We start from the raw sequence: 25,221 nt of genomic DNA, 5'->3' as shown, positions 1-25,221 counted from the left end.
AAAAATAGACAATAGTCAAAGATAGGTCCCATCTTCATAGACTCTATACATCTTTTTAATATATTATTTTCTCTTACACTATATATTAAATCTTTTATTTTAAATATTGTAGGTTTTGAGTGTCCACAGACAAAGGAGGCACTGTCTTGTATTTCTAAAACCTGACGTTACAGTGAAGTATGAAAAGTCATGCGATTTTTTTTCTTTTTTTCCTTTTCTTTTTTTTCCAAAGGCTGGTTACTCTTTGTCTCCGTCTTCACTGCTGCCTGGAAAACACAACAAAATAAGGCTGCGTTAGTCATTAAAATAACATAAAGCCGATGCCTATTTGTGAGCTGTGTGATCATGAAAACAATTCATTCTGTGCTGGAATCGTAAAGGTCCCCAAGTGCAAGTGATTGTCTTTTTATTGGTGCTTTAGTTGCCAGGGTAACAGTTATAGAGCGCTGTCGTCTCTTATATATCGTTCATAACAGCACAAGTTAGGCTGTATTGGCTAAAACCCCCCCAAAAGAAAAGAACACATAGCCTACTGTACCTCCAATTGAGTCCACATCTGAGTCAGAGATGTGAGTGATGGAGAAACGTGAGACGGGGGTCGGAGACACGGTAAATCTGGAGAATGCGGGTTTGGACTCAGCAGATCTGGTCTCCGGTATGGTCACTGGTGGGGTCACTGGTGGTTTTGTCTCGGGCTTGGACTCTGGTCTGGAGGCAGATCTCGGTGGAGGGGGCGGCGGAGAGTCCGGTGTGTTTGCGGAGGTGGGCAGTGGGAGCAGAGAGAAGTCGTCGTCCCATTCGTATCCTGCACCTAATGAATCACAAAAATGCATGAATTTTGGCTCCCTGTGTTTTGTTAATCGGTCAATTCTGACGCAGGGTTGGATAAATAGAGCAGGATAATACACTTTAACCATATGATAAACTACTGCAACATTCCTATATTTTGCCTTTGGACATTACTAATGATTTACCCCCCCAAAAAACAACAACTTACTCTCCTCTGAGACGTTTCCATCTGAGGAGTCGTCTGAAACACTGAGGCGTGAACTTTGACCGTCTGAAGCCAAGGGTAAACCATGCACCGCCAGCTCTTTAGTCGGACTCTCCTACAAATAACAGGAGGCACAACATTAACAGTCACTCAATATCTGAATTTTACACATGTGAAACCTTTTTCAAAATCTCTTGCAAGTGAATCAACGTGTTCTTATTCATTGTTGCTGTTAGTACATATAACTAGCATATAAGCTAAAAAAAAAACAATTATTCTAGTCCTGAAATAACCATCATGGTCTTCATGGTTTTTCCCATCTAATTTTGTCACCTATATGAGCAGCATGGAATTTGGAAATATGTCTTTTTGCTGTAAATCCATCAGTTAGTCAATAGTTTTTGCTGACAATGCAATTTAATTTCCAATTCATTCAGCATTCAGCTCACTCCATCTCTATCTACCATCTCAACCGTACCCACCTGATCGAACAAATAGACTGTGACGTCATCAAAGAAGGACACCGTCTTCTTGTTGCGATCCAGCTCCTCCTGTAGGCTCTCTGTCGTCAGCAGCATTGGCATCTTGAGCAGACTTCTCAGATTTTTAGCTACGCTGTCATCGCTGATTATTATGGGAACGGGGTGGCACTCGTCCTCGCTGTCTTCTCCTCCGCTCTGTTCGTTAAAAGTTCTAACCTCTTCCTCCTCGGAGTCATCGCTGTCTGTTTCCTCCTCGTATTCGTACGTGTCCGCAGGGAGTGGCGCCGTTGGAGTAGCAGGAGGAGAGGACGACGAGGATGACAAACGACGTATGTGCGCGTTTTTCTGTAGAGCCACTTCGTCTTTGGGCAAAATGTGCATCGTTTCAGTCGCTCCGCCAGGATTGTTGTGACTTTTTGCTGACTTGACTTGAGTTTTTTCTTCCTTCCGCTCATCTTCCAAATCGTCCTTGACATTTGAACTGCAATCTCCATTCAGAGCTCCAATCGCTTCATCCATGGCACCCACCACTTCGGCCGCCCAGTCCTCTTGAGATGGCCATTCATCCAAAGCCCCCTCCACCGAATCTAGCTCCAATGAGTTTCCATCATTGTCAGGGTCGAAATTTAGAGCTGCGTTGTCCCCAGCGACCTGAAATCCCTCTCCTTCTTGATCTTTGACCTCCTCAGATTCAGCTTCCTCGTCCCTGCTTCCATGCAATTCTTCCTCCTTCGAGTGCCTCTCTGTTTCGTAATCCGAGAAATACGCAGAATCTCGATATGGCGTGTTCTCACTTAATGGTAGTAAAGTGTCTTCACCTTTCTGAGAAGCTTCCAGAACTAAGCCTTGATCTAATGTTGGTTCTTCTTCTATATCTTCAATTTCAAATTCCTTGACAGCTGCTTCAGCTTCCTCCAGACTTGCATTAAGATCGTTCATGGCTTGGTCTCTTGTTTCATGAGGTTCTTTAGGGACAAACTCTGGGCTTTCATTATTTTCTGTATCATATCCGCTGTCCATTGCTTTGGGAGAACTGGATGGATGTGAGGAAGCCGGACTTAAACCTTCGCAAGATCCAGCTGCGGAGGGCAAATCCATTGAATCCATAGAATCGGGAGTCCCCACTTGTTTTTGAAGAGATTTGATGGCAGGAGACGCCGTCATTTCGCTGGACTCATCTACGAAGATGCCCGAAGTTATGTCTGTAATATCATCTGTCGTGTCTTCTTCATCTTCATCGCTGCAATCCAATATATCGGCAAGACTAACACTAGATCTACCGCCCTCCATGCCACTGTCGACATTTTGGCTCAGCTCTGATTGTGCATCAGCAACCATTACGTGCATGTTATCGGCAGGGGGAGGCGGCGATTTCTGGGCAAGTTGGATGTCTTCGATCCTGGCCTCAATTTGCTTATGCGCCACCTCCTTGACAACATCATCCTTCTTCTCCTTCAAAGGTGTATCGTCGCCAGTGAGGTCAACGTATTGATCTTCCGTAGCCACCATCTTGCTAAGGGCAGGCCTGGGCACAGCTGGACCTCCCGGTGCTGGAGAAAGATTGATCATTTCATCGCTCGCTTGGATGTCAGTGGCTTTATCTTGTGTGTAGCTGTTGTGAGGAGTGTAACTATGGATTAATGCGTTGTTTCGAACTAGTACGCCAGAAAGGGGGTCAACGAAATGCGAGTGGCAGCATTCGGAGGGGTTGTCGCTTTGATGGCACAGGTAAACGTAGGCATTATTATCTTGGGGCACTATTGAGTGGTGCTTACTTATATTAAGGCAAGCGCTGTTGTCTTTTACCTGGCGTGACTCAAGATACTCCACGTGTTTTGGCAAAGAGTGGTAAGCTGGGATAGTATGATCTTCTGGCCACGTATCTTCGATGTCGGTAGTTGGCATTGTATAATGGAAATCAGCATAGGCATCTTGTCTGCAGCTATGACTGGCTCGTCTGTTGTGGTAGCTACTGTGGCGGTGCTTCGAAGGCCACGTGTTGCAAGTGTGTCTCTCTACGAATATGTCCTCTTCATCATCCTCGGTTTCGCTGTCTTGGTGCCCAATGTAAAGCGCTCCTTCCGTTTCCATGTCTATACTGATGGAGTGGTGTTTCATATGGCTCGGCATAGTTTTTCTCAGAGATCCCATCATGTCGTAGTAACCGCCAGTCACAGTCTTTCCAATTACGGACGCGTGGGTCGTGTCCAGATATTCATTGTCCCTAAAGGCCTGCTGAGGTGGCGTACTCGCTGTGGGGGAAATACGCAACGGACTTTCAAATTCACCCAACGCCTGACGCAAATTTCGCGACCCCCAGCTTTCCTGAAGATGCTCCCTTCCAATCAAATACAGATCCGGTGGCGATTGCTCGTAGTAGTAGCCGCCATCTTGATCTTTATAGGACACGTAGTGACCCGATTGCCAGGGCTGTATCGGGCTCGTATCTGCAATATGTCCCATAAGCGGTTCCATTGTCAACGATATTGCTGGACTTGAATCATTGGAATCATAAACATCAGCCTTATTAGCGGACCAATAAGCCATGTTTTTTTGGGAGGGACAAACGATGCACTCGCCCGATTCAGCACTTCCGGTCAAAAAGCTGCCACTGCTGCCTTGGTACTCAGGGCTGTAGGAGCACATTGTGTAATCGGGATCTATATTGCAGTCAACTGGCTCTTCAATGCGGATGTAATACTCACTACCAACCGATGGGCTGTGGGCACTCAAGACTGGAAGTACACTTGGTGCATGGAGGTGCTTTGGTTGATAATATGTGGGAGGAGAAACACCATGGCTCATGCTGTCAGCAGGGCAGCTTCCGACAATGCCCCCTGGTGGGTAGAACGCGTCTTGACAATGACGGTCGACTTGGTTTATCGACTCTGCGGCTCTGGCCTGTTCCCATTTGTACTCGAAGTTCAGACCGTGACTCGTCTCTGTTACGGTTAAAATGTCGTCTCCCGATTCGGAGTGGTAGCCGTCCGTGGATGTGAAGTTCTCCAGCAGAGGGAAGGAGGAGGATGAAGAGGTGGCGTGGTGGTCCCGTAAGGAGCTACAGTAAGCGCTATGGCTGTTGTTAGGACGGAGGGAGTTCCAGCGGCGTTCGAATTCCTCCTCGGCCTCGCTGGCTCCTTTCGCACACAGGTAACTGAGCAACAGGTGCACCTCTTCGGCTGTGGGACGCTGGTCAGGCTGGAGCCAACAGAATTGCATCACCTCATACCTGAAAACACATTACAGATCAGAATTAAGGCTACAAATTGGTTGCTTTATTTATGTAGCACATTCTATAAACATAAAAGCCATGCAGTGAATACAGTATAGTACAGCTTACCAGCGCTCGGCCAGTGGGACTTTGAGAAGCGGGCGGGCCAGTCTTAGCTGTTGCTCCCTCACAGCGTAGGTCAGCACCTGTCGGTCCGAGTAATGTCTGTACGGCTGGTTTGCCAGTTCAAACAGCTCCCAAATCGTCACGCCCAGAGACCTGCATCACAAGACACAGTGAGTGGGTCAGTCAGAACTCTCCTTCAGCCTCCAGGCCACCTTCTTAATATGTTTGTGATTTTACCATATGTTGCTCTGTAGCGTCTGGTCGGCAACTAGCAGGTTTCCATGCACTTCGTCGATGAGCTCAGGAGCGATCCATCTCAGCGGTACGTACATCTGATCCGAAGTCACGTAGTAGTCGTCCTGAAAAAAGATATACAATCCATTATATACTTGTGTTGTAGCTCAGATTGTAGGCCTATAGTTCTGTTAAAGTCTGAGTTAAGCCAGTTTGCCATTTTTAGTCACAAGCATTTGGTGCAATCAAGACTCGGATACTTCCACTGCTGTAAGTGATGATTTAGAGCTCTCAATGCAATACAATGTAAAGTTTTAGACAGTGGGCATAGAATGGAAACTCAATTTGATTACAATGAGATTAATCTGAGGTGCAGATAACATCTGTGGATATACCTTGTACTTTGTGTGGGACAGCCCATAGTCTCCAATCTTCACAGAGACATCAGCGGTCAGTAGACAATTCCTCAACGCCAGATCACTAAATCACCAAACAGAAATATGGATTTCATCAATATTTTCTCATGCTAATTCTTAAACATAACAAAGCAGTTTTAGGGTTTAAGTAGGTCTTGGAAGTCTGGAGTCATCGCCTGCAACAAAATCACTGATGCTGGAGTTTGGAGCAGCACTCAGGCAGCACCAGGATATTGTTTCAGGAAACAACCATTTCCCCATTTGAGTCCATTTTTGAATGATCCAGTATAGCTGGAAGGTTGGGTGGAACATTTTCAAAAATGATTACAAATTGTTGCATGTGAATAACCACTCGCTTTAGTACTACATCATCTCTCTGACAGGAGACTTAACCCTAATCTACACAGTATTGTGGGGACATTAGAGTAATCTACACAGTATTGTGGGGACATTAGAGCCACATGGATGTAAAATTAAACACAATTTTTCTGTTCAAAGTCAAATTTGGCAGCTGGAATGGGGGCAAGATAGGTTTTACTGCAACATCTCTGCCTGGGGTTCACTAGGATCTTCTCCCACCGCACATTTACATTTTCATTCTTTTATCTATTCATTATTTTACATATGTATTTATCACTTAAAAGTCTGAGAGTCAACAAAAATAGACATAATACGCACAATAATCATCTTATAAAAGGTAAACATACAGAAGAAATAGCACAATATCGACATACCCGTGAGTGAAGTCATGCTTGTGCATGTGCATCAATCCTGAGGCGATGTCACAGGCCATTCTCTGGAGCATTAGTGGGTCAGGGGTGATGACCTCGGACCCTCTGCAACTACGCAGGTAACCTTTCACGTCGCCCTGGCAACAACAACAGAGGAAAAATGATACATGGACACACCACCAGAGGGCAGCCTTCTGTACTTAACTCACAGAACATCAATTTTACATTGGTTTCTGCAATTTCGTTCAATGAAGAACACTACAATGGTCCTCATCATGGCTCAGACTCAGGATGTTGTGATTGCAGGATTATTCAATAACTATTTTAAAAGCAATATTTTCAAATTATCCCTACAGCAGACCTTATTAAATTTGAGGTTATTTTATTCTGAAAAGTACCAAATTCATTACTGTATTTTTTGTAATTAGTAATAAATGTAGATATGCAAATCAAATACCCATTGTTTACTTCTCTCTGTTTCTCCACTAGGGGGCAGCAAAGTAAATGAGTAGATCCAATGTGTTTAATGCCTTCTCTTTTTTCCACATTACAGCCAGGCATTTCAGTGCTACATACTTCTGTGCATTGTTTTTAAGTGATCATATTTACTCACCAGGGGGCAGAACTCCATAACCAGGAGGTAGGGCGTGACCTCCGTGCACTGGGCCAGACACTGCAGTAGAGCCGGGTGCTGCAGGGATCTATTGAGGGACCATACACACACACAATGTAGATCAGCGCAAAAAACGTAAAAGTATAGTTGTTCCATTTGCCTTTTCTTTCTTTGTTTCCTGTCCTTTGTTTCCTTCCTTCCTTCCTTCCTTCCTTCCTTCCTTCCTTCCTTCCTTCCTTCCTTCCTTCCATCCACCCACCCATCTTCCCTCCCTCCCTACCTCCTTTCTTACTTTCTTTTTTCCATTCTTCCTTCATTTCTGTCTTTCTTTCTTTCCTTCCATCCCTCCTTCCTTCCTTTATTTCTTGCCTTCTTTATTCCCTTCTTTATTCCCTCCCTCCCTCCTTATTTCTCCTTCCTTCCTTCCTTCCTTCCTTTGCTGCTGATCTATCTATCTATCTATCTATCTATCTATCTATCTATCTATCTATCTATCTATCTATCTATCTATCTATCTATCTATCTATCTATCTATCTATCTATCTATCTATCTATCTATCTATCTATCTATCTATCTATCTATCTATCTATCTATCTATCTATCCATCCATCCATCCATCCATCCATCCATCCATCCATCCATCCATCCATCCATCCATCCATCCATCCATCCATCCATCCATCCATCCATCCATCCATCCATCCATCCATCCATCCATCCATCCATCCATCCATCCATCCATCCATCCATCCATCTATCTATCTAAGCTATCTAGTTCTATCTAGTTCTATCTAGTTCTATCTCTATAAATTACCTAAATGGCTGCGCCTCGGCCAGGAAGTGCATCTGGTCATGAACACCTGCGCTGGACTTGAGCTCCTTCACCACGACCTGAGTGGTGTTCAGCCCGGTGTGCACCTCCCCCAATAATACCTGCAAAGACACACGGAGACACATGGGACAGGCGGAGACAACGGGGCGGTAAACATGTACACAAATAGACAGAGACACACGGGGGGAAGACAATGGACGAGGACACACACACACACACACACACACATATATATGGGACAAGCAGCACATGGACGTACCAGTCGAGGATGAAAAGACCATTCATGAGATGGGACGGACAAGAGAGAGACATGAGGTTAAGTTAAACATGGGTTAACAAGTCACAAGTTAATACACTTCATACTAAAACAGACCAAGGATTTATAAACAAGGATTAAGCCAGGTCCAAATAATAATAAAACAGATTTTTGGCAGATTGCAAGTTCCTGGTCTATATGAAGTATGGCTGCGTTAAGGACATACCTTCCCAAACCATCCATGTCCAATCTCCTTCAGGTAAAGCAGACTGTGGCGGCTAAGGTCTGTCGACTTCAGGAGTTGCACTGAAGGAGAGAGAGATTGAGAGGAATGTGTTAGAACATTGTTGTTTTCCACCTTTTTTGCAAATGCATAAAAAATAATGACCAATTAGCATTTAATTCAAATAAATATATAGAATGTGTGGTGTTTTCTGCAAAATAAGTCCTTTCTTAGTCATATGCAATGATTTATTTTGCTCAAATGATATCCTTTATGAACTGACCCTCTGACCAGGACTGGATCTGCCACAGCACACAAAGGGAAGTTAGTCTGGTAACGGAGCAGTTGGAGCAGTATGAACAGGCGAGTCTAACGCGCACAGATTCAATTAGTGGATGTGACAAAGCTGTAGTCCAATTCAGAAAATATCAACTGAATATAAACTGACGAGAGCGCGGAGGCAAAATCATCGACTCCTTCATCCATGATTAGTTCTACACGTGCCACTGCTGATAGAACTACAACATAGCGGCGCAGCGAGTGATGTAACTTGTCAATTCCCTGTGACGGTTGTGATTGGTTCGGCCAAACAGTCACTTGTTTACCGTGTGTGTCCAGACCCGCCTTCTTTCACGCAGAAAAGAAGTGGGCGTGGTTTACCAGGCTAAACCAGGACAGCTCTGGTCCCGCCCTGCAAGTCCAGTCATCCCCTCTTGGGGAGCCCGTCCCCCAGGTTGGGACCACTGTCTGTGTTAGTATATGAAATTGCAGAACAATAGCTTTTTTTTTCTTCTTTTTTTTCAACTTTCATGACACCATTAAATTATTGAGCATTCTTTGAAACAGAAAAGGTTAATTCTGGGTATTTATTGTTTAACAAAAACGTATTCACAATGTTAATACGTTTTCAGTTTGTGCATTTGACAAGACAAATATCTCGTTATTTCCATAGCAACATATTCATAAGTGAGTATAAAATATTACTCATTCTGTTCTCAAGCCATACTTTAAATTACTGTTACTAAATGACTATGCTGTCTTAAAACAACTTCAGTCCTATTTTTGATGTCTGGTCACTAATACTGTAAAATACTACAAATACTACAGAATTACAAATGGTTTCTCCTTGACATACCTTCACTGAATTCATGTCCTCACAGACACTGTCCACCACGTTAGTCCTAATTTTGACCCAGGATTACCCATTATGCGAATTTCCCAAATCCCCAAAAAAACAAAAAACTGACCACAGTCTTCTACTCAGGCTATGTCTAGTCTTCTAGTTGTCCACTCCTGGTTTGAGCCTATCTCTACATTTCACCACTGTTCCATAAAGTCCCGGGACAGTTGCCTCTTTGTGCACGGGGGACAGTCCATTCTCTGTTGGGACGAGATCTCTGTCATTCCCCAGTGCTCCCACTCCGCAGCAGTGACCGTGTGGCACCATTTAAAATGCACTACAGGCTGACACAGAGGGCATTATGAGAGCCATGTACAATTATGTGCAACTCCCTCTCTGGCATTTGCATCATAATGGGATAGTACGCAAACGGAGAAATTCGATGACGAAGAACGAATACAATAGTAATAAGTCATTCGCTCTGAGAAGGTTTTTGTATCAGCTAAAAGTCAAAAAAGCTGTATTAATTAATGATTGTTTGCTCGCCTATAGTATGAGAGAGTTTGAATCCTTTCACAACCCAAGTGTGTGTGACTGTTTGCCTGGTACCAGATACTTGGTACTGTCCATTATGAAGTTCATAAAGACTGATTAAAACTGATTTATTTAAAGGGACTATACTGAGTTTGCCCCTAAAATCCTGCACTGTCACTCAAAAAGTTGTTACTTCGGGTCCAAAGTGCCGTCATGCACAAGCTTAATATAGGAGGTGCAGTTACACGTAATGACCTGAGGTGGCAGTAGTGAGCATAAAATGGCCAACTTGCATCTAGCCCCTTTAAAGAGACTAGATGCAAGTTGGCCATTTTATACTCACTACTGCCACCTCAGGTCTTAAGCGTAACTGCATTCTTTATATTAAGCTTGTGACAGTGCAGGATTTTAGAGGCAGTTGTGGTGAACAGGTCCGGGCTTATTCTACACATTAGGACATGGCTGGAACATGTAGGGGGAGGAAAATACTTAATTTTAACATTTTTAAACTTCATATAGTCCCTTTAAGCAAAACCAGGAGTTTTCATTTTAATATCGGTAATCTTTTTTTTTTGGCCAGGACTGCTACGTGACTTCATATTGTCATAGACCAGTCCAACCAGGCCACATACAGTGGCAAAAAAGTATTTGGCCGAAATCCACTAGGGTGTCTATGGGGAACTGACCAAATACTTTTTTGCCCCACTGTAAATTGACATTCTTTTCACTTCACATCTCGCATTCACTTTTTTCAATATTACAGAGGATTCATTTACGGACACACACCCCTATAGTATAGAACAAAACTCACTCTATTCTTTATGTAACAATAGACTTTACCTTACAGTAAATTACTATGTAAGCCAATAAGATATTCATATATATAACATGAAACTCCTGATAGAAAGTTGCCCTAGTGCAGCTGAATGTGTTACATACAGCTCCTATGTCTTTCCGTCACCATCTATGCACTTGGTTTGCCAAACGCTATAGACGATTAACATATTTCTAAAATGGTCTTTCACTTTATGTTGCATGTGCAGTTTGTGTTTAGTGACTCCCCCAACACATGTTAATCACTAAGGGCTGGTGTCGGTGCTGTATAATGACAATTTATCTTAAATTTAGCAGGGCCAGGCTTATATTGCAGCCCCAGCTATAAATCAAACGTACCTTTGCATTTGTAAAATAGCTCAGTCAGATTTACATATGGTTTAAAACGTCTGGAAACTAATGTGGCGAATAAGTATCAAATTGCATGACGAATCACATCACCCCTTACTTTCAACTTTGTCACTGCAGGACAGCATTATAGTCCACGGTTGTTCTACGCACATGTGCATTAGATTGAGTGCGTACGCTGTAAAGTATGCGTTACATCTGGAGTGGGTGGGTGTGGGGTCTCTGTTGTATTAAACAGCTGTATCAGGGCGGGACAGGGCTCAAGGGTCCGGGACAAAGCCAAAATACTTCGAATGAAAAACTGCAGATCTTTATGGTCCCAAAGCACATTCGCACATCGACATACGGAGAACATGATGTCTGTAGTAATCTGTTTGGATTCTCACAGGGGCTTAGTGTATAGAACAGATGAGCTAAATGGCCTAATGATGACATACATCACAATCTCCTTTGAAAATATGATGTTAAAGTTCAATAAAGGTGTTTCCAAATGGACACCCTACACCTGATTTTTATCGATTAGTTTTGTCCTAGACTAGGGTATTGTAAAAGTACACTTTGTGAAATAAGATCTTAATGTGTGGTGCATCTAATTAAAAAGCCTTCTTTAACAGTGTTGTTGTATATATTGCAGTGACAGTATTGCTCATAAACTCATCCATGTGAAGAATTGGGACGCACTTGCAAAGTTTGGTATGAGTTTTGACCACAACAAACTATTTGAAATTAACACATTCTTTCATTATTTAAAAAAATAAATACAATCAAGTATGAGGCCTAAAGGGACTATATGGAGCTTAAAAATGTTAAAACTACGTTTTTTTATCCCCATGTTCTAATGTGTAGAATGAGCCCAGACCTATTCACCACAGCTGCTTCTAAAATCCTGCACTGTCACTCAAAGAGTTGTTGCATGCCGTCATGCATGAGCTTAATATAGAGACTGCAGTTACGCATAAGGCCTGAGGTGGCAGTAGTGAGCATAAAATGACCAACTTGCATCTAGTCTCAACCGCTCCACCGTTTGGTAGAGCACACTTTATTGAATCATGTGTTGTTTCTACATCTGCCTAATACTCAAAATATCCAGTTTAGATAAGGGTTGGACTAGTTTGGACTGGTTTATGCTGGTTTGGACTGGTATAGACCTGGTTTGGACTGGTTAAGACTGGTTTAGCTCAAGTTTGGACTGGTTTATGCTGGTTTGGACTGGTATAGACCTGGTTTGGACTGGTTAAGACTGGTTTAGCGCAAGTTTGGACTGGTTTATGCTTCTTTTGACAACTTTTAGACTGGCTTAGACCAGGTATAGACTAGTTTATACTATGGTTGTGGGGGTAACATTAAAGGGTTAAAGCGGTCCACAGCCAGAATACAACACAAAGAACACACAGATAAAAACATGGATGAATTGTAATGTTTTTCTTTTATCCAAACTTTATGAACACATTGAACATGCTCTGATGCATGAAGACAGAATCCATCTATATCTGTGACTTGACACACACACACACACACACACACACACACACACACACACACACACACACACACACACACACACACACACACACACACACACACACACACACACACACACACACACACACACACACACACACACACACACACACACACACACACACACACACACACACACACACACACACACACACACACACACACACACACACACAGACAGTCTATTCAAATAGTCCATGCGACCACCATCCATTGCACAATAACAGTCACAGAGAAGTGTGGGCGGATCATTGTTTAATCCAAGGACAGGGCGACACTTTGAACTCAGAAATGTGCAATTTTAACTGTCAGTTATGGCCTGGTCTTTTTTTATTCAATATTCAATTCAGATTTGACACATTTTTTGGAGCCTAAACATTTGAAAGAAGACAGGAACTGTAGTACATAATAAATCCTAATGAAGACAGATTGTGTGTTTCTTTACTTGAATAATTGAAGCCTTTTCAATTTGCTAATTGCGTCACAATAAGATGCATTGTTTTGCGCCTCTCTAGTAAGCAGAGACAGTTGAAGAGATATTTTGGAACTGATCGTGTCATTATTGAGGGTAGCGAGTGGTGCGCAGTGACTGCAGAGGCACAGATGGCCGTTTCCTCTCGCATTTCTCACATTCTTTCTGCGCTGGGGCCTGGACTCTGTTACACAAGAGCCAGATGTTTGTGGGAGAGAGGGGAGAAAGCGAAGCGCAGTTCACGGGGCGAGCTCCACTGTGGGATTGTGGGATACTAGGAGGGGTTCGAGCTGACCACGGTCCAGCTAGAGGGAGGAGGGCACCCGAGGGAGCAACACTGAATCACCGCAGTATCACACCCTCAAAACAGGCAAGGGTAATGTGAAGGCCTGCAGCGAGTAACATGTTGGATGCACAATTATTTGAAGTAGTTGCAATAGTAGTAATAAAAAGAAGAAACAGAAGAGTCATAGACACTTTTTATAACAGAAAAGTAGATGGAATTGGAGCAGTAGAAGAAGTAAGTACTTGCAAAAATGTCTCTTTAAAAATGTGTCCAGCTAAAAGAGCAGCTTTTTCACCGTTGACCTCATAAATGGCAATCATCATCATAATGCCCAGTGTGGTGGACAGAGCTGAACCAGTAAAAGGCCACTTCAGAGTGATTTTGTTGGACGTTCTCACCTGATCGGGCCGGTTGCTTGGCGACGGGCAGAGACACTTCGGTGAGGGGCAGGATGTAGACGTCAGGGCTGCCCTGGGACGGCGACGCCATGCACATGTCGGCCCGGTACTCCTCGCCGTCGGCATTTTTAAACTCCTGAAGCAGAGGGCGAATGTCAAGCGTTAGAGACGATACGGATAAAGCTGATTCTCCTCCCAGTTCATGCTGTTTTATATGAAATGGGGACGTACAGATCCAAAAGATATGAGTTGTGAACACTAGGTTGGGTAGGTAGTCAACAATGTCCCATCTAAGACATTGACCAGATTAGATGTCACCGTTTTGCCAGTTGGCCCCGGGGCAGCTTTAGCCACAGAAGACACAGACATCAGTGTGGATAAACAGATTTCACGAGCAGACAGCTTTTACCCGTCATCCTCCTAACAGTCAAAACAAAACTTCACAATGCTCCACTAAATATTAAACACTGACATATTTGGAGAGGCATTTATTTACATGTCGAGAACGAAAGAAAACAATTCAGTGTGGCCAAGAGAAAAGTTCTTTCAAGGATGGTGGACTAATCCTGCACACGATTAATGCTTAAGTGGATACATTGTTTATAAACCTCAGCATTGATATAATTGGAGCTCCCTCTTGTGGATGCAGGGGGAATTACACATGATGCAATAAAGACGCATGACACGATTTAGCTAACGGAATGGCAACAGATACATACCGCTGTGATAAATGAAGTACAGAACAACTAAGGAAAGTCTGGTAATGATTTATAGAGTTTGAAAATGAGGAAGTCACTTTTCGGTTATTTATAAGTGCTTCAGCTGTAGAAGAAGAAACAAACAAACAGATTAACAAGGACAACTGGGCCAATCATAAATGTATGTTTTTGAGAACATTCTGTGTATTATTGTTGGAGATACAGGTAAGATCACAAATATCCACCAGAATCTAGTGATGAATCAATGCTTTAAAGCAGAACTAAGTCACTCATGCCCCTAGAGGCCATAAGCGCCACTGCAGGTGTCGTGGCATGTTGCGTTTTTTTACTCATTAATAGTCCGTGAAAGTAAATACTACGCTGACAGAAAAGACAAAGGGAGAGAGGGATATTGTACATCCAATTACACAATGGAGATCATTTTTTTCACTCAAAGTTGGCTGTAAATACTGTTTAAGTGGCGCTAGCCCGCAGTTAGCTTTGCCCGCTAGCCTGTTAGCTTCATTTTTGTGATTCCATTAGTGTGTATTGATGGCTCCGACCACCAGGCAGGAAAGTTGCAATTATGGTTTTCTGGCCAGAGACAGTATTACCCCCAGAGGGACCACGAAAAGGATTTATTAAGGAAACAAGATACTTAGTTCTTCTTCTAAACGTTTTGCTCTTTGAAAACGGCGCCTTCCTTGGGGGTTGAAAAAAGTTCTCACCCCAACCATCTCTTCACATGAAACTATTTCGCATGTACTGGACACGGCTTATCTGCCCAGAGACACGGAGAACTTAAAGGCACTTCTTGTCTGCAGAAAAATAAGTGGGGTTACAGAGTTTAAAGGAGATGGTGAGCAGGAAGCGGAGGAGGAGAATAGAGAGGGTCAGTGTCCCGAGACCGGACGTCCCAATAAGAGTCTTTCAGTTCAGATCGGAGCGGAGAAATGTCCCAACGCTGGAAAAATGTGACCCCTCACACAAAAGGCGCACACGCACACTCACACACACACACACACGCACACACACACGCACACACACACACACACACATGCAAAAGAGCGCACTCAAAAATATGCACACGGACACACAAAAACACTCGCTCAGATCTTCACACGGTCCGAGGCCCGACATGTGGTTTTGTTCACTCGCACTCTGTCACAGCAAACGCGGAGCAGGACCTTTCCCACCAACAGCAGCGATGGGGGGAGGTCAAAAGAATGATTTCAAGTTGTAAATTAACTTTTCCCACATGCATTGATCTTGTTTTTTTGTCATGAACATACAGACAAACAACTTTCCACTCCAGAATCATTTAACGAACTAGAATCTTCCATTTTCTCCTCCAAGCTCCAAACCATGTGCGCCGTTACTGCCACAGAATTGGCTGTGAACCTCATGATTAAAAAGCCTCATAACGATAATTGAAATGGACCTTGTTCAATTGTTGAGATTCTGATTTCGATTCATGGCACATCCCTAATTCTAGTGCAGGAGTAATTCTGCATGCAACTGGATGGATGGGAAAATCACTTCAACAGAATCACTTGAGTGGAATGATTGAAAGCCCCATTTCCTAACGTTCCAGTAAACTAAGCAAACTGTGGCGAAATGCTGGTAAATAAACATTTACACAGACGCGCTTGGACACAGACATTTTTCGCAGTGGTTTAGCTAATATGAAACATTTCGAGGAGGACCTGATGTCTTTAAAGGAACAGGCCACCGTTTTTCCATACTGAGATATGTTCTTGCCTGAGCTTAGACGAGTTGATGCGTACCTGTCCGGTCTTTGTGCGTGCCCAACGACCAAAGACGTTGTTAGCATTTAGCCTCTCCCTGTATATTTCTATAGCTCCAAACGGGGGTTGGAAGCTATCACGCTCTTCCAAGGGGAAGCACAAACATCAGACAGGTACGTATCAACTCGTCTAAACTCAGGTAAGAGCTTATCTCGGAATGGAAAAACGGTGGCCTGTTCCTTTAAGCCTTATGTTTGGCTACCTTCTGTCAAAGCAGGGCAGTAACATCACCATGGAGACGAACTGGTGATGTCTCGCTCCCAGAAAGGATACGAGTCAGGTCTGAGGCGAGGCGAGCCCGCTTATTATTATTAGGCGTATTTTCACCAACAAACATAACCACAATGAAATAGAGTCTTGTATTTTATTATATTTATTGGCTGTATTTGTATTACTTGTATTACGCCTTCAATCTACATTGCTACACCCAATGTTTTCCATTTCCAGCAAACACACCACAACTTCTACAACTCATTACTGTTTAAACTGTAAAAAAAAACAAAAACATAGGGAAAAAGCCACTTATTACTAATATGTTTGCATTGTCCAAACCCCAGATCTTCCATGCCATTGCCACAAAAAAGTTCCATCATTATTATAAGACAGTTGCCCATCCTAACACCCCTCTCTCTAGTGTTACCTTACCTTAGCTCAGAGCGCACAGGTGACGGCAGCATCGGCACACACATATTCACTCACGCACACTCAGGAGGGAGCTGCCGGACAGTCTCGAGTCCAGGGTGTAAAGACTTGACTGCCGGATGATTGCGGAGGGAGAAAGAGAGAGAGGGAAGGACAGAGGGGAGAGGGAAGTAGGAGGAGGTCACATACCCCTCTCCTTACATCACTCTCTCGTTCCTCTGTCCAGAAAGCCAAATAACATCTGCACTGCACCCCCAACGCACGCAGCACACTCTCTGAACTATTCACAACTTACACAGCACTGTAAGAGATCACTGGGTTCAGTCACGTACAGTGGCTGATCGGTTTGCGCTGCAGAACGCAAGTCTTTGGTTCAGCTCCATTCAGGGTGCTCCATATGTGACCCCATAGCTGGATGGGTTCTGGGCTGTGCAATGAACAGAGAATCGATTACGAAATGATAACTAACTCCAACTTTGCAATATGTTCAATGTGCCCCGCCCCGCTCAAAGTGTCTCTACTGGACACTGAATCGGTGCACAAAAGTGAGTTCATGTTTAGTTTAGTTTATTATTAGTTCATTTCAACTCGGACAATGTGCAAAAAAACATGAATTAAAGGAACAGGCCACCGTTTTTCCATACTGAGATATGTTCTTACCTGAGCTGAGACGAGTTGATGCGTACCTGTCTGGTCTTTGTGCGTGCCCTCAGTCGCGGAAAAAGACCAAAGATGTTGTTAGCATTTGGCTTCTCCCAGTGAATTCCTATAGCTCCAAACGGGGGTGAAGTTAGAAGCAACCAAGCTCTTCCATGGGCACACACAAAGACCAGACAGGTACGTATCAACTTGTCTAAACTCAGGTAAGAACATATCTCTCATATTCTTCTCCAATACCGTTTCTTGTATTGCGAGAGAAGTCCTTCAGGTCTAAGGAAAGTTTCAGACAATGTGGGAGTTTGTTCCAGTCTTTGATGCCTTTGAATGAGAAGGCTGCCTGTGCAAAGGCTGTTTTAAACTTGATAGATAATGGTTTGAATAGCCGTGAAAGAATAATTTTTCTAACTCGGCTCAATCGGTGAAGTTATATTGCTTTCCAAAGTCAGGAGAAGGTCCAGACACTCAAAGTTGCTTTACAATTTCGTGCATAATTCAGTCACTCTGCACTCGTGGTAGTTAGTAGACCCCGATGCCCTAAGGTACACTGACAAAGGAGGCTGCCAATCTGCACCCCTGGACTCTCCGACCGACACCGAACATCCACGAACACACCAGTCCACCAACCACTACATGAACTGTGGGAAGCCAGCAATTCACACAACACACACTAAAGTCTGTGATCAGTGGGAGGGAACCCAGAGTAACCGGGAGGACATGAACACTTCACTTTGAAAGACGATAATTGGTCAAGTCTGAACTCACGACCCTTGTGGAGAAATGGAGCATCCAAGAAATGAATGTAAAAAATCTGTACATGTAAACTTTGACCCCATCTTTATGCAATGTGCTCCGCCCCACACCCAAATCAGCGGTTCATTATGATGTTCTCGTCAGGAATCCAAAAATACAACTGCAAATCCAAAAACATGTCAGATTTTATGTCCAACACGTATAACGCATTTTGGGGGATTTTGCAGCAAAATCTTAAGAATCCCCCAAACCTCAATAAAACACTGTCAGAGAACTGTTTTCTTCTCTGATTTTCCCATTTCCTGCTTTGGGAGCGGCTCAGTCTAAGTCCAGATGAGGCCCAGAGGCCGGATGCACCGTGGCCTCATGGGTAAATGCACCCCACCTCCACCCCCTCACCCCACAGAAAAATACCCCCCCTCCCCCCACCCACACACACACACACACACACGCACATGACACACCCAACTGGACCCAGAGGTGCCGTGAAGGCCAACCCAGTCTCTCGGTTCATATATACAAGTATTTGTTCCAATAACAACATGCAAGCATACATGAACACCACTGAAAACGGCCTGTTTATAAAGATCTTAGTAATAGATTTTAATCATTGCTCCTCCAGCAGTTTTGCAAAATGACAGATGCAATTTAAGTTCAGGAGATTTCTTCACTGACATGTTGTAACCAGTCACTTATGTGAGGAACTGAATTCATGAGCCTGTACCCAACCTTTAGTTTACAAACAAGAGCAGGTCTTAATCTTTAGTCCCGCCCACCTCTGGGTCCCCACTATATTTTGGGATCACTCAATTCTCAGAGAGGAACAATTCGAAATCTAATGTAGAGGCTAAAGTGTAATATTCATACAGATGTTTTTATGCAGTTCTTTAATTTCCATCATAAAGTTATTAGCAACATGCTTGTTGTGCATTTTATTATGTTTTGTTGTGCTCTGTTCACATATTGCCACTGCTGTACCTAAGACTGACAGCAGGGTGGTCACTATTCAGCTCTAGGCAGATTAGGCCCTGTAGGGTTGCCCTAGGCCCTAGAGGGGGCGCCAAATTGTGCTTTAATTTTTGAAACCCATTCTCCCACCATTTACAACATAACTTTGGAACAAAACGTGATAAAGACTTAAGATATTTTGCATTGGAAACTGATTATTTCAAGCTTTCAAACCATCCCTCCATGGTCCTTCTTTACCATTGCGGTGAAAATTTGTAAATTTAGTAGTAGAGGTAGTAGAGGTACGTTTCATAATGCACATGCTATGATTTATTTCTTTAAATAAATAAATAATCATAATGTATTATTACAATGATAATCATATTAATCTAAAATAAAATAAAAGTAGAACTGTGTCCAAAAGGAATGAGGAAAAAACTGTAGAATGCTATTTGGCTCAAGAAAATTCAGGAAAAGACAGAAACACGCAGAAATATAAATGGAAAAGTTCAATCAATTGCCTAAGGAGCCAAATTGGCTAGGGCCGGCCCTGTCACTATTGACGGTGACAAATGAAAAACAAGTTTCATGTCGCATGAATGTACACTATGTGAGTAATAGATGACATACTAAAAGATGAGCACACATGGGACACGTGGAAATAAATATTCAGCTCCATGTGTTGTGTTGTATCAAGAATTGGCAGGTCTGGGTGTTTCTTTCTCATAACTGACTGACAATCTTATCATATTATCTAAAGTAAAGCAATCCAGCCTTTGTGATTCACTGAAATAGCAGAAAAAGGTGTTACCCTGAATCCCTTGTTGCCCTTGTTCTTGCAGCAGAGGCAGGCCAGCATGAGGAAAACCAGCGTGAAGAGTCCACACAAAGAGACGGCCACCACAGTCAGAGAGGAGGACCAGGACAGCTCACTCAGAGGGGCGCCATCTGCAGGACAGAACAGGACACACAGGCACAATATTAGAAATGCCACATGATCAACGGGGACTTCTTGAGCAGCACATCATATAATACACATCATATCTGTGTGGAAAAGCCCGAGTTTTGAGTACCCCAGCTGTAAACACATTTTTTATCATCCACATCGGCCAGGTGGGTGAAGTGTCTTGCTCAAGGATGCAGCGTCAGAATGAGGATTGTTCCGGAAATAGTGACTGAAAACAAAGTTATTTTTAGAGAAGGTGACACCACTCCATGTAAACAGGCAGATGTTAAGATGCTCAGGGGAGGGAAGCGGCGGAGCTTTTGATTAAAGTGCCGTTGCCATGGAGACGGTGATGAGAGCAGCGTGAGATGAAATTATCACCGAGAGACACGCAGAGGTCAATGTCTTTGGCTTTTCAGAACAAAAAGCGGCAAACGTGAATGGATTTGCAAAGATTTGCGCTGGGAAAGGTGATTAGTCAACTCACTGTCAAGCAATAAGGTTTTTATAGATAACAAATGTTTTACAATATCAAGTAACGCAATATCTATATCGCAAGAAGCAAACAATGCATCGCAATGTCGCTGAGATCGTCCATCTGACTGAAATGTACTTATTCTTTGCTAACACATTGAAGCAGTGCTAATTTGTTTACTTTAATAAATCCTTTTGGTAGTCCCTCTGGGGGTAATACAAGTGTTAATGGGATGATTGGGGGGGGTCTTTCGTCTCCCTCTCTCTGACCAGAAAACCACACTTGCAGCTTTCCCTGCTCCGACCCGGAGGCACCAATACACACTAATGGAATCACGAAGAAGAAGTGTAGTGTTTACTCTCACGGACAATTAATGAGTAAAACACATAACATGCTACGACACCTGCAGTAGCCTCTAGGGGCATGAGTTATTTAGTACTGCTTTAAACCATAGCTACGTTCAAGACACTTGGATTTCACAGCAGCCCAAATCAAATTGAAAAGCTGATGTTATAATGAAGTGAAAATATCACCATGCAATGATCACCATGGTAACAGTGCCAGAGAGAGAGTGGTGTCAAAATTGAAAAAAGAAAGAAAAAAGTCTAGCTTGTTCAAGCATTGACCAACAAAAGAAAAGTATTTTTCAGATGTCAGTAATTAATACATTACTTTGCTTATTTCTGATTTGCAATAAGCTTATATTGTCAGCTATAGCTATAAATAAAGAATACAAAACGAAAACATAGTGATTAATTCTGCAACTCTTTTTTTTTTTTTTAGCCGATTGGATCAGAGATTCTATTGAGATTCTTTACACATCCTTCCATACGCTGTACCAGGCAGCGGCGGCCATCTTTATTTCATCCATCCGTGAATCATGAAGAGCGGCGTGTTCCTCCGAGAGCGTCCAAGTCTGGTTTGAAGCTCGGAGGCGTAGTGTGTTTGTTCTTAGCTTTCATCTGTGCACTGTTATATTTTTACTCTCGACTCCAGCGCGCCTTCTCCAACACTGCACATTTACACCCTAGCGGGAAGCTACAATACCACATTTTATTTCTTCACCCAATCTCTCTCACACACACTGTAGTTTTATCTTTACCACATGAATACTATAGTGCCCTGTAAATATTTCACGTCACTCCTCCTCATTCACTGCTGTCCAGGGCAAACAGATGGAGACGTGCAATAACCTCGATATCTCCACACATTCAGTGATTGACAAGTCTCTTGCTGAAAAATGTAGCATGTTTTGAGAGGAATCTGATTCAATTAAAGTTGAGAGAAATTAAATATCTCATGTACTTTCTTCCAAGCACTGCTATGTGTCTAAAAATACTATGCACGCACCTTTCCTCTAGTCACATGAACTGGTTATGCGCTTGGATTGTCAATGCAAACTTTCTGGTAGGTTAAACATAGCAGAGGTGAACAATATCAAACTTTGTGTGTATTATGAATGTTGATTTTTGTGTCATTGTTGTTAAATTATTTGAGCATTTTTATTTAACACATGCTAAGTAAAACAAAGTGCACCTCTATCTAAACTTCTAGTGGAAATACTTTGAAGGTTGAACCCATATGGCATGACTTTTATTTTTAGGGTAAAACAATATTCCAAACCACTTTTCTGGTTGACAGAACAAAAAAACAAAACATCCATTCTAGCTTATCTCTAACATTATTTTTGTTTTTCCAACAAAACTGCAACAAACTGAAAAAGCACAGTTTTAGAAAATAAATACAAACAAAGAACATATGTAAACAATCTATGCTTCTTGACATATTCATGTTTTTCAGGTTATTCCAATTCAAACCTGTATTAAAGTGATAATTATGTTACTGTTATCTGGCACATGCATCACCTGTGAATGTTCTTCCTGAAAGGACTGCTCCACCCCCTACCCAAACACTCCAATACCTACTTCAGCCCCTGATTTCATTGGATAGAAACATATCTCGGAACATTATAAAAAATAGAATCAAAACTGCCAAAAAGCCAGTGTTAGGGCCAAAAGCAGAATCTGTTGCCTGAGGGCAACGCAATGCCATAGAGGGTTTAACTGAAAAGCCTTTTTCTGCAGATACTGTAAATACTTTTGGACACCTACTTCCAATAAGGCCAAGCCCTATATTAAAGGGACTATACGGAGTTTAAAAATGTTAAAATTATGTATTTTCCTCCATGTTCCAGCCATGTCCTAATATGTAGAATGAGCTCAGACCTGTTCACCACAACTGCCTCTAAAATCCTGCACTGTCACATAAAACGTTACTTCGGGTCCGAAGTGCCGTCATACACGAGCTTAAATAGAAGGTGCAGTTACACTTATGGCCTGAGGTGGCAGTAGTGAGTATAAAATGGCCAAGTTGCATCTAGCCCCTTTAAGCTTGTGCATATGACGGCACTTCGGACCCGAATTAACACCTTTTTGAGTGACAGAGGCAGTTGTGGTGAACCGGTCTGGGCTCATTCTACACATTAGGACATGGCTGGAACATGTAGGGGGAGGAAAATACTTAGCTTTAACATTTTTAAACTCCGTATAGTCCCTTTATGGTTTTTTTGTTATTCATAAGAAAACGATCAATTTTGTATTGTAGGTAGGGCCAACCAAAGACAGGAGTTGTGAACTACCTAAAAAAAAAAAATCCCAAGATGTTGAAATTGAATGCCTTGATTGATTAGTCGACATAAATGCTAGTTATTAACTTTTTATTTCATTCCAGTCTATTAGAATGTTAAGAGAAAAGCTGTCAACATGTGATATATTTAAGCATGACACTGAACTCTGTGTGAGGGTGATAATATTATGACGACTTGTTGGTGTTTTGGTGTTTTCAGCGACAGTAGGTCCACAGATGGAGCAGAGGAGGTCAGGATTGTCTGTTCTGCTCGTATGGATCCCCGTCATGTTGGTGTATGAGTGGGATTGGGACCACCGCGTCTGCTACGGGACAGCTGCCGCGGGATTATGCCATGTTTACAGTGGAGATTAGCAACGTACACATCCCAGACGCTCACTTGGTAATTGGCTTGTTCTTAAAATCGATTTACATTTTATGCTCTTTTCACGGATCGCTCGTTATTCTCACTCATTTATGATTCAAAGCTTGCGGCAGTTCTCCACAAGAGCTGTTCTCATTGGACCTTATGAAAACAGTGCTTGGAGGAATTTAAACAAGATCGATTTGAGGAGTCAAGTGTAGACTTTGAAGGCGGCGGTGAAGAGGAGAAGGAGAGGCTGTTGACTTCAGATGGATGAAAATAAATAAAAATAAATGTCAATGGATGTAACTTTACACATGAAAATCGCAAAATGTAGGCTGACTGTGTTTGGGATTTGGCTTATAAATGATGTGGCCCTGCACTGCAGCTTCATGAAGCAGCAAGTAAGCCGCAGGTGCACGGAGAAAGCGAGAGGCGAGAGAGACTGTGCATCCCAAACAGTCAATTAAGTTTAGCGCACTCACCCACCCATCGGTTCAGTCAGTTTATTGTCCAGATGGGGAACTTTATTTTTCAGGAAGAATAAGGGACATTCAGAGAAGCTTCCAAAAATAGTATAAATCGTCAGATTAGTTAAAATGTGTGCTGACATGAACACTTCCCTCTCTATCTGTTTTCAAACCATGCACATTGGAAGTGTATGTTTCAAAGGAACTGAGATATGTTTTTACCCGAGCTTAGACGAGTTGATGTGTACCTGTCTGGTCTTTACGCGTGCGCTCAGTCACGCAAAAAGACCAAAGCTGTTGTTAGCATTTAGCGCAGTAATATCAGTAATATAGACTTCTCTGCACGGACGTCAAATTGCTCCTACGGTGTTATGCCTTACAATATAGGCTATATGTTTGTTCAGTGGTGATGTCACAGCTCTACTTCCGGGTCCCAAGATGTGCGAGAAACTACAAAAAACTCTTTAATATCACAATCAATATTTCTGAAACTCGACGGAGAGTTTCTGAAGATACTTATTTATCAGGCCTATAAGCCAAAAATGCAGTACCTACTGCTATAAAAGTAATATCTACCAAAATCGGTACATCCGGGTTAGGGGAGATAAATGCTAACGGCGCAACAGCTACGCTAACCCCGGAAGTAGTGACTTTAGTAAATATTACTTTTTTAGCAGTAGGTGCGGCATTTTTGGCTAATGAGTCTGAGAAATAAGTAGGTTCAGTAACTCTCCGTTGAGTTTCAGAAATATTGATGGTTGTTTTTAAGAGTTTTTAATGTTTTTTTTCTCTCATATTTGTCGGTCTAATAGTACCCGGAAGCGGAAGTCGTGACGTCGCACTTAACAAACATATAGTACCCGTTTTTATCCGCTTATGAAATCGACATGTTTCATTCTGTGTAACTATACTTCGTGTAACTACTCATGCAAACGTATTCAAATAGGGAAAACAAAAAGAGCTTTGTCGTTTCTAACTTCCCCCCGTTTGGCCCCATAGAAGAGAAGAGGAGAGGCTAAATGCTAACAACATCTTTGGTCTTTTTGTGTGATTGAGCACACGCACAAGACCAGACAGGTACGCATCAACTCGTCTAAGCTCGGGTAAGAACATATCTCAGTATGAAAAAACCGAGAGAAAAGAAAAGAAAAGAAAGAATGGAGAAGTCAGTCTCTATATCAAAGTATGGTGAGGTTTCCCCAT

At 42.6% G+C, this 25,221-nt stretch overlaps 1 protein-coding gene across 2 annotated transcripts in view; it reads right to left on the bottom strand.

Moving 5' to 3' along the window:
• Window positions 1–213: 213 nt before the first annotated feature.
• The window catches only part of aatkb (apoptosis-associated tyrosine kinase b), a 37,391-nt gene continuing 12,383 nt past the window's right edge, over window positions 214–25,221 (bottom strand). Inside the window, exons 2-14 of one of the 2 annotated variants that reach the window (XM_079577088.1) lie at window positions 19,950–20,086; window positions 13,633–13,768; window positions 8,123–8,202; window positions 7,623–7,741; window positions 6,808–6,895; window positions 6,198–6,331; window positions 5,443–5,527; window positions 5,051–5,172; window positions 4,817–4,966; window positions 1,477–4,705; window positions 998–1,109; window positions 539–811; window positions 214–266 (exon numbers count right to left, since the gene is read on the bottom strand). In XM_079577088.1, the coding sequence (XP_079433214.1) occupies window positions 238–266; window positions 539–811; window positions 998–1,109; window positions 1,477–4,705; window positions 4,817–4,966; window positions 5,051–5,172; window positions 5,443–5,527; window positions 6,198–6,331; window positions 6,808–6,895; window positions 7,623–7,741; window positions 8,123–8,202; window positions 13,633–13,768; window positions 19,950–20,086 (4,694 nt within the window). In that variant the 3' untranslated portion in view covers window positions 214–237. Of the gene's footprint in view, window positions 267–538; window positions 812–997; window positions 1,110–1,476; window positions 4,706–4,816; window positions 4,967–5,050; window positions 5,173–5,442; window positions 5,528–6,197; window positions 6,332–6,807; window positions 6,896–7,622; window positions 7,742–8,122; window positions 8,203–9,254; window positions 9,523–13,632; window positions 13,769–19,949; window positions 20,087–25,221 lie in introns of those variants that run through there. The other variant, XM_079577089.1, reaches the window with a different exon arrangement.

This window comes from Gobius niger (assembly GCF_951799975.1).
Source record: "Gobius niger genome assembly, chromosome: 19".
Lineage (NCBI taxonomy): Eukaryota > Metazoa > Chordata > Actinopteri > Gobiiformes > Gobiidae > Gobius > Gobius niger.
The sequence above is the reverse complement of the archived record's forward strand: the minus strand, read 5'-3'. Positions and strand labels throughout refer to the sequence as shown.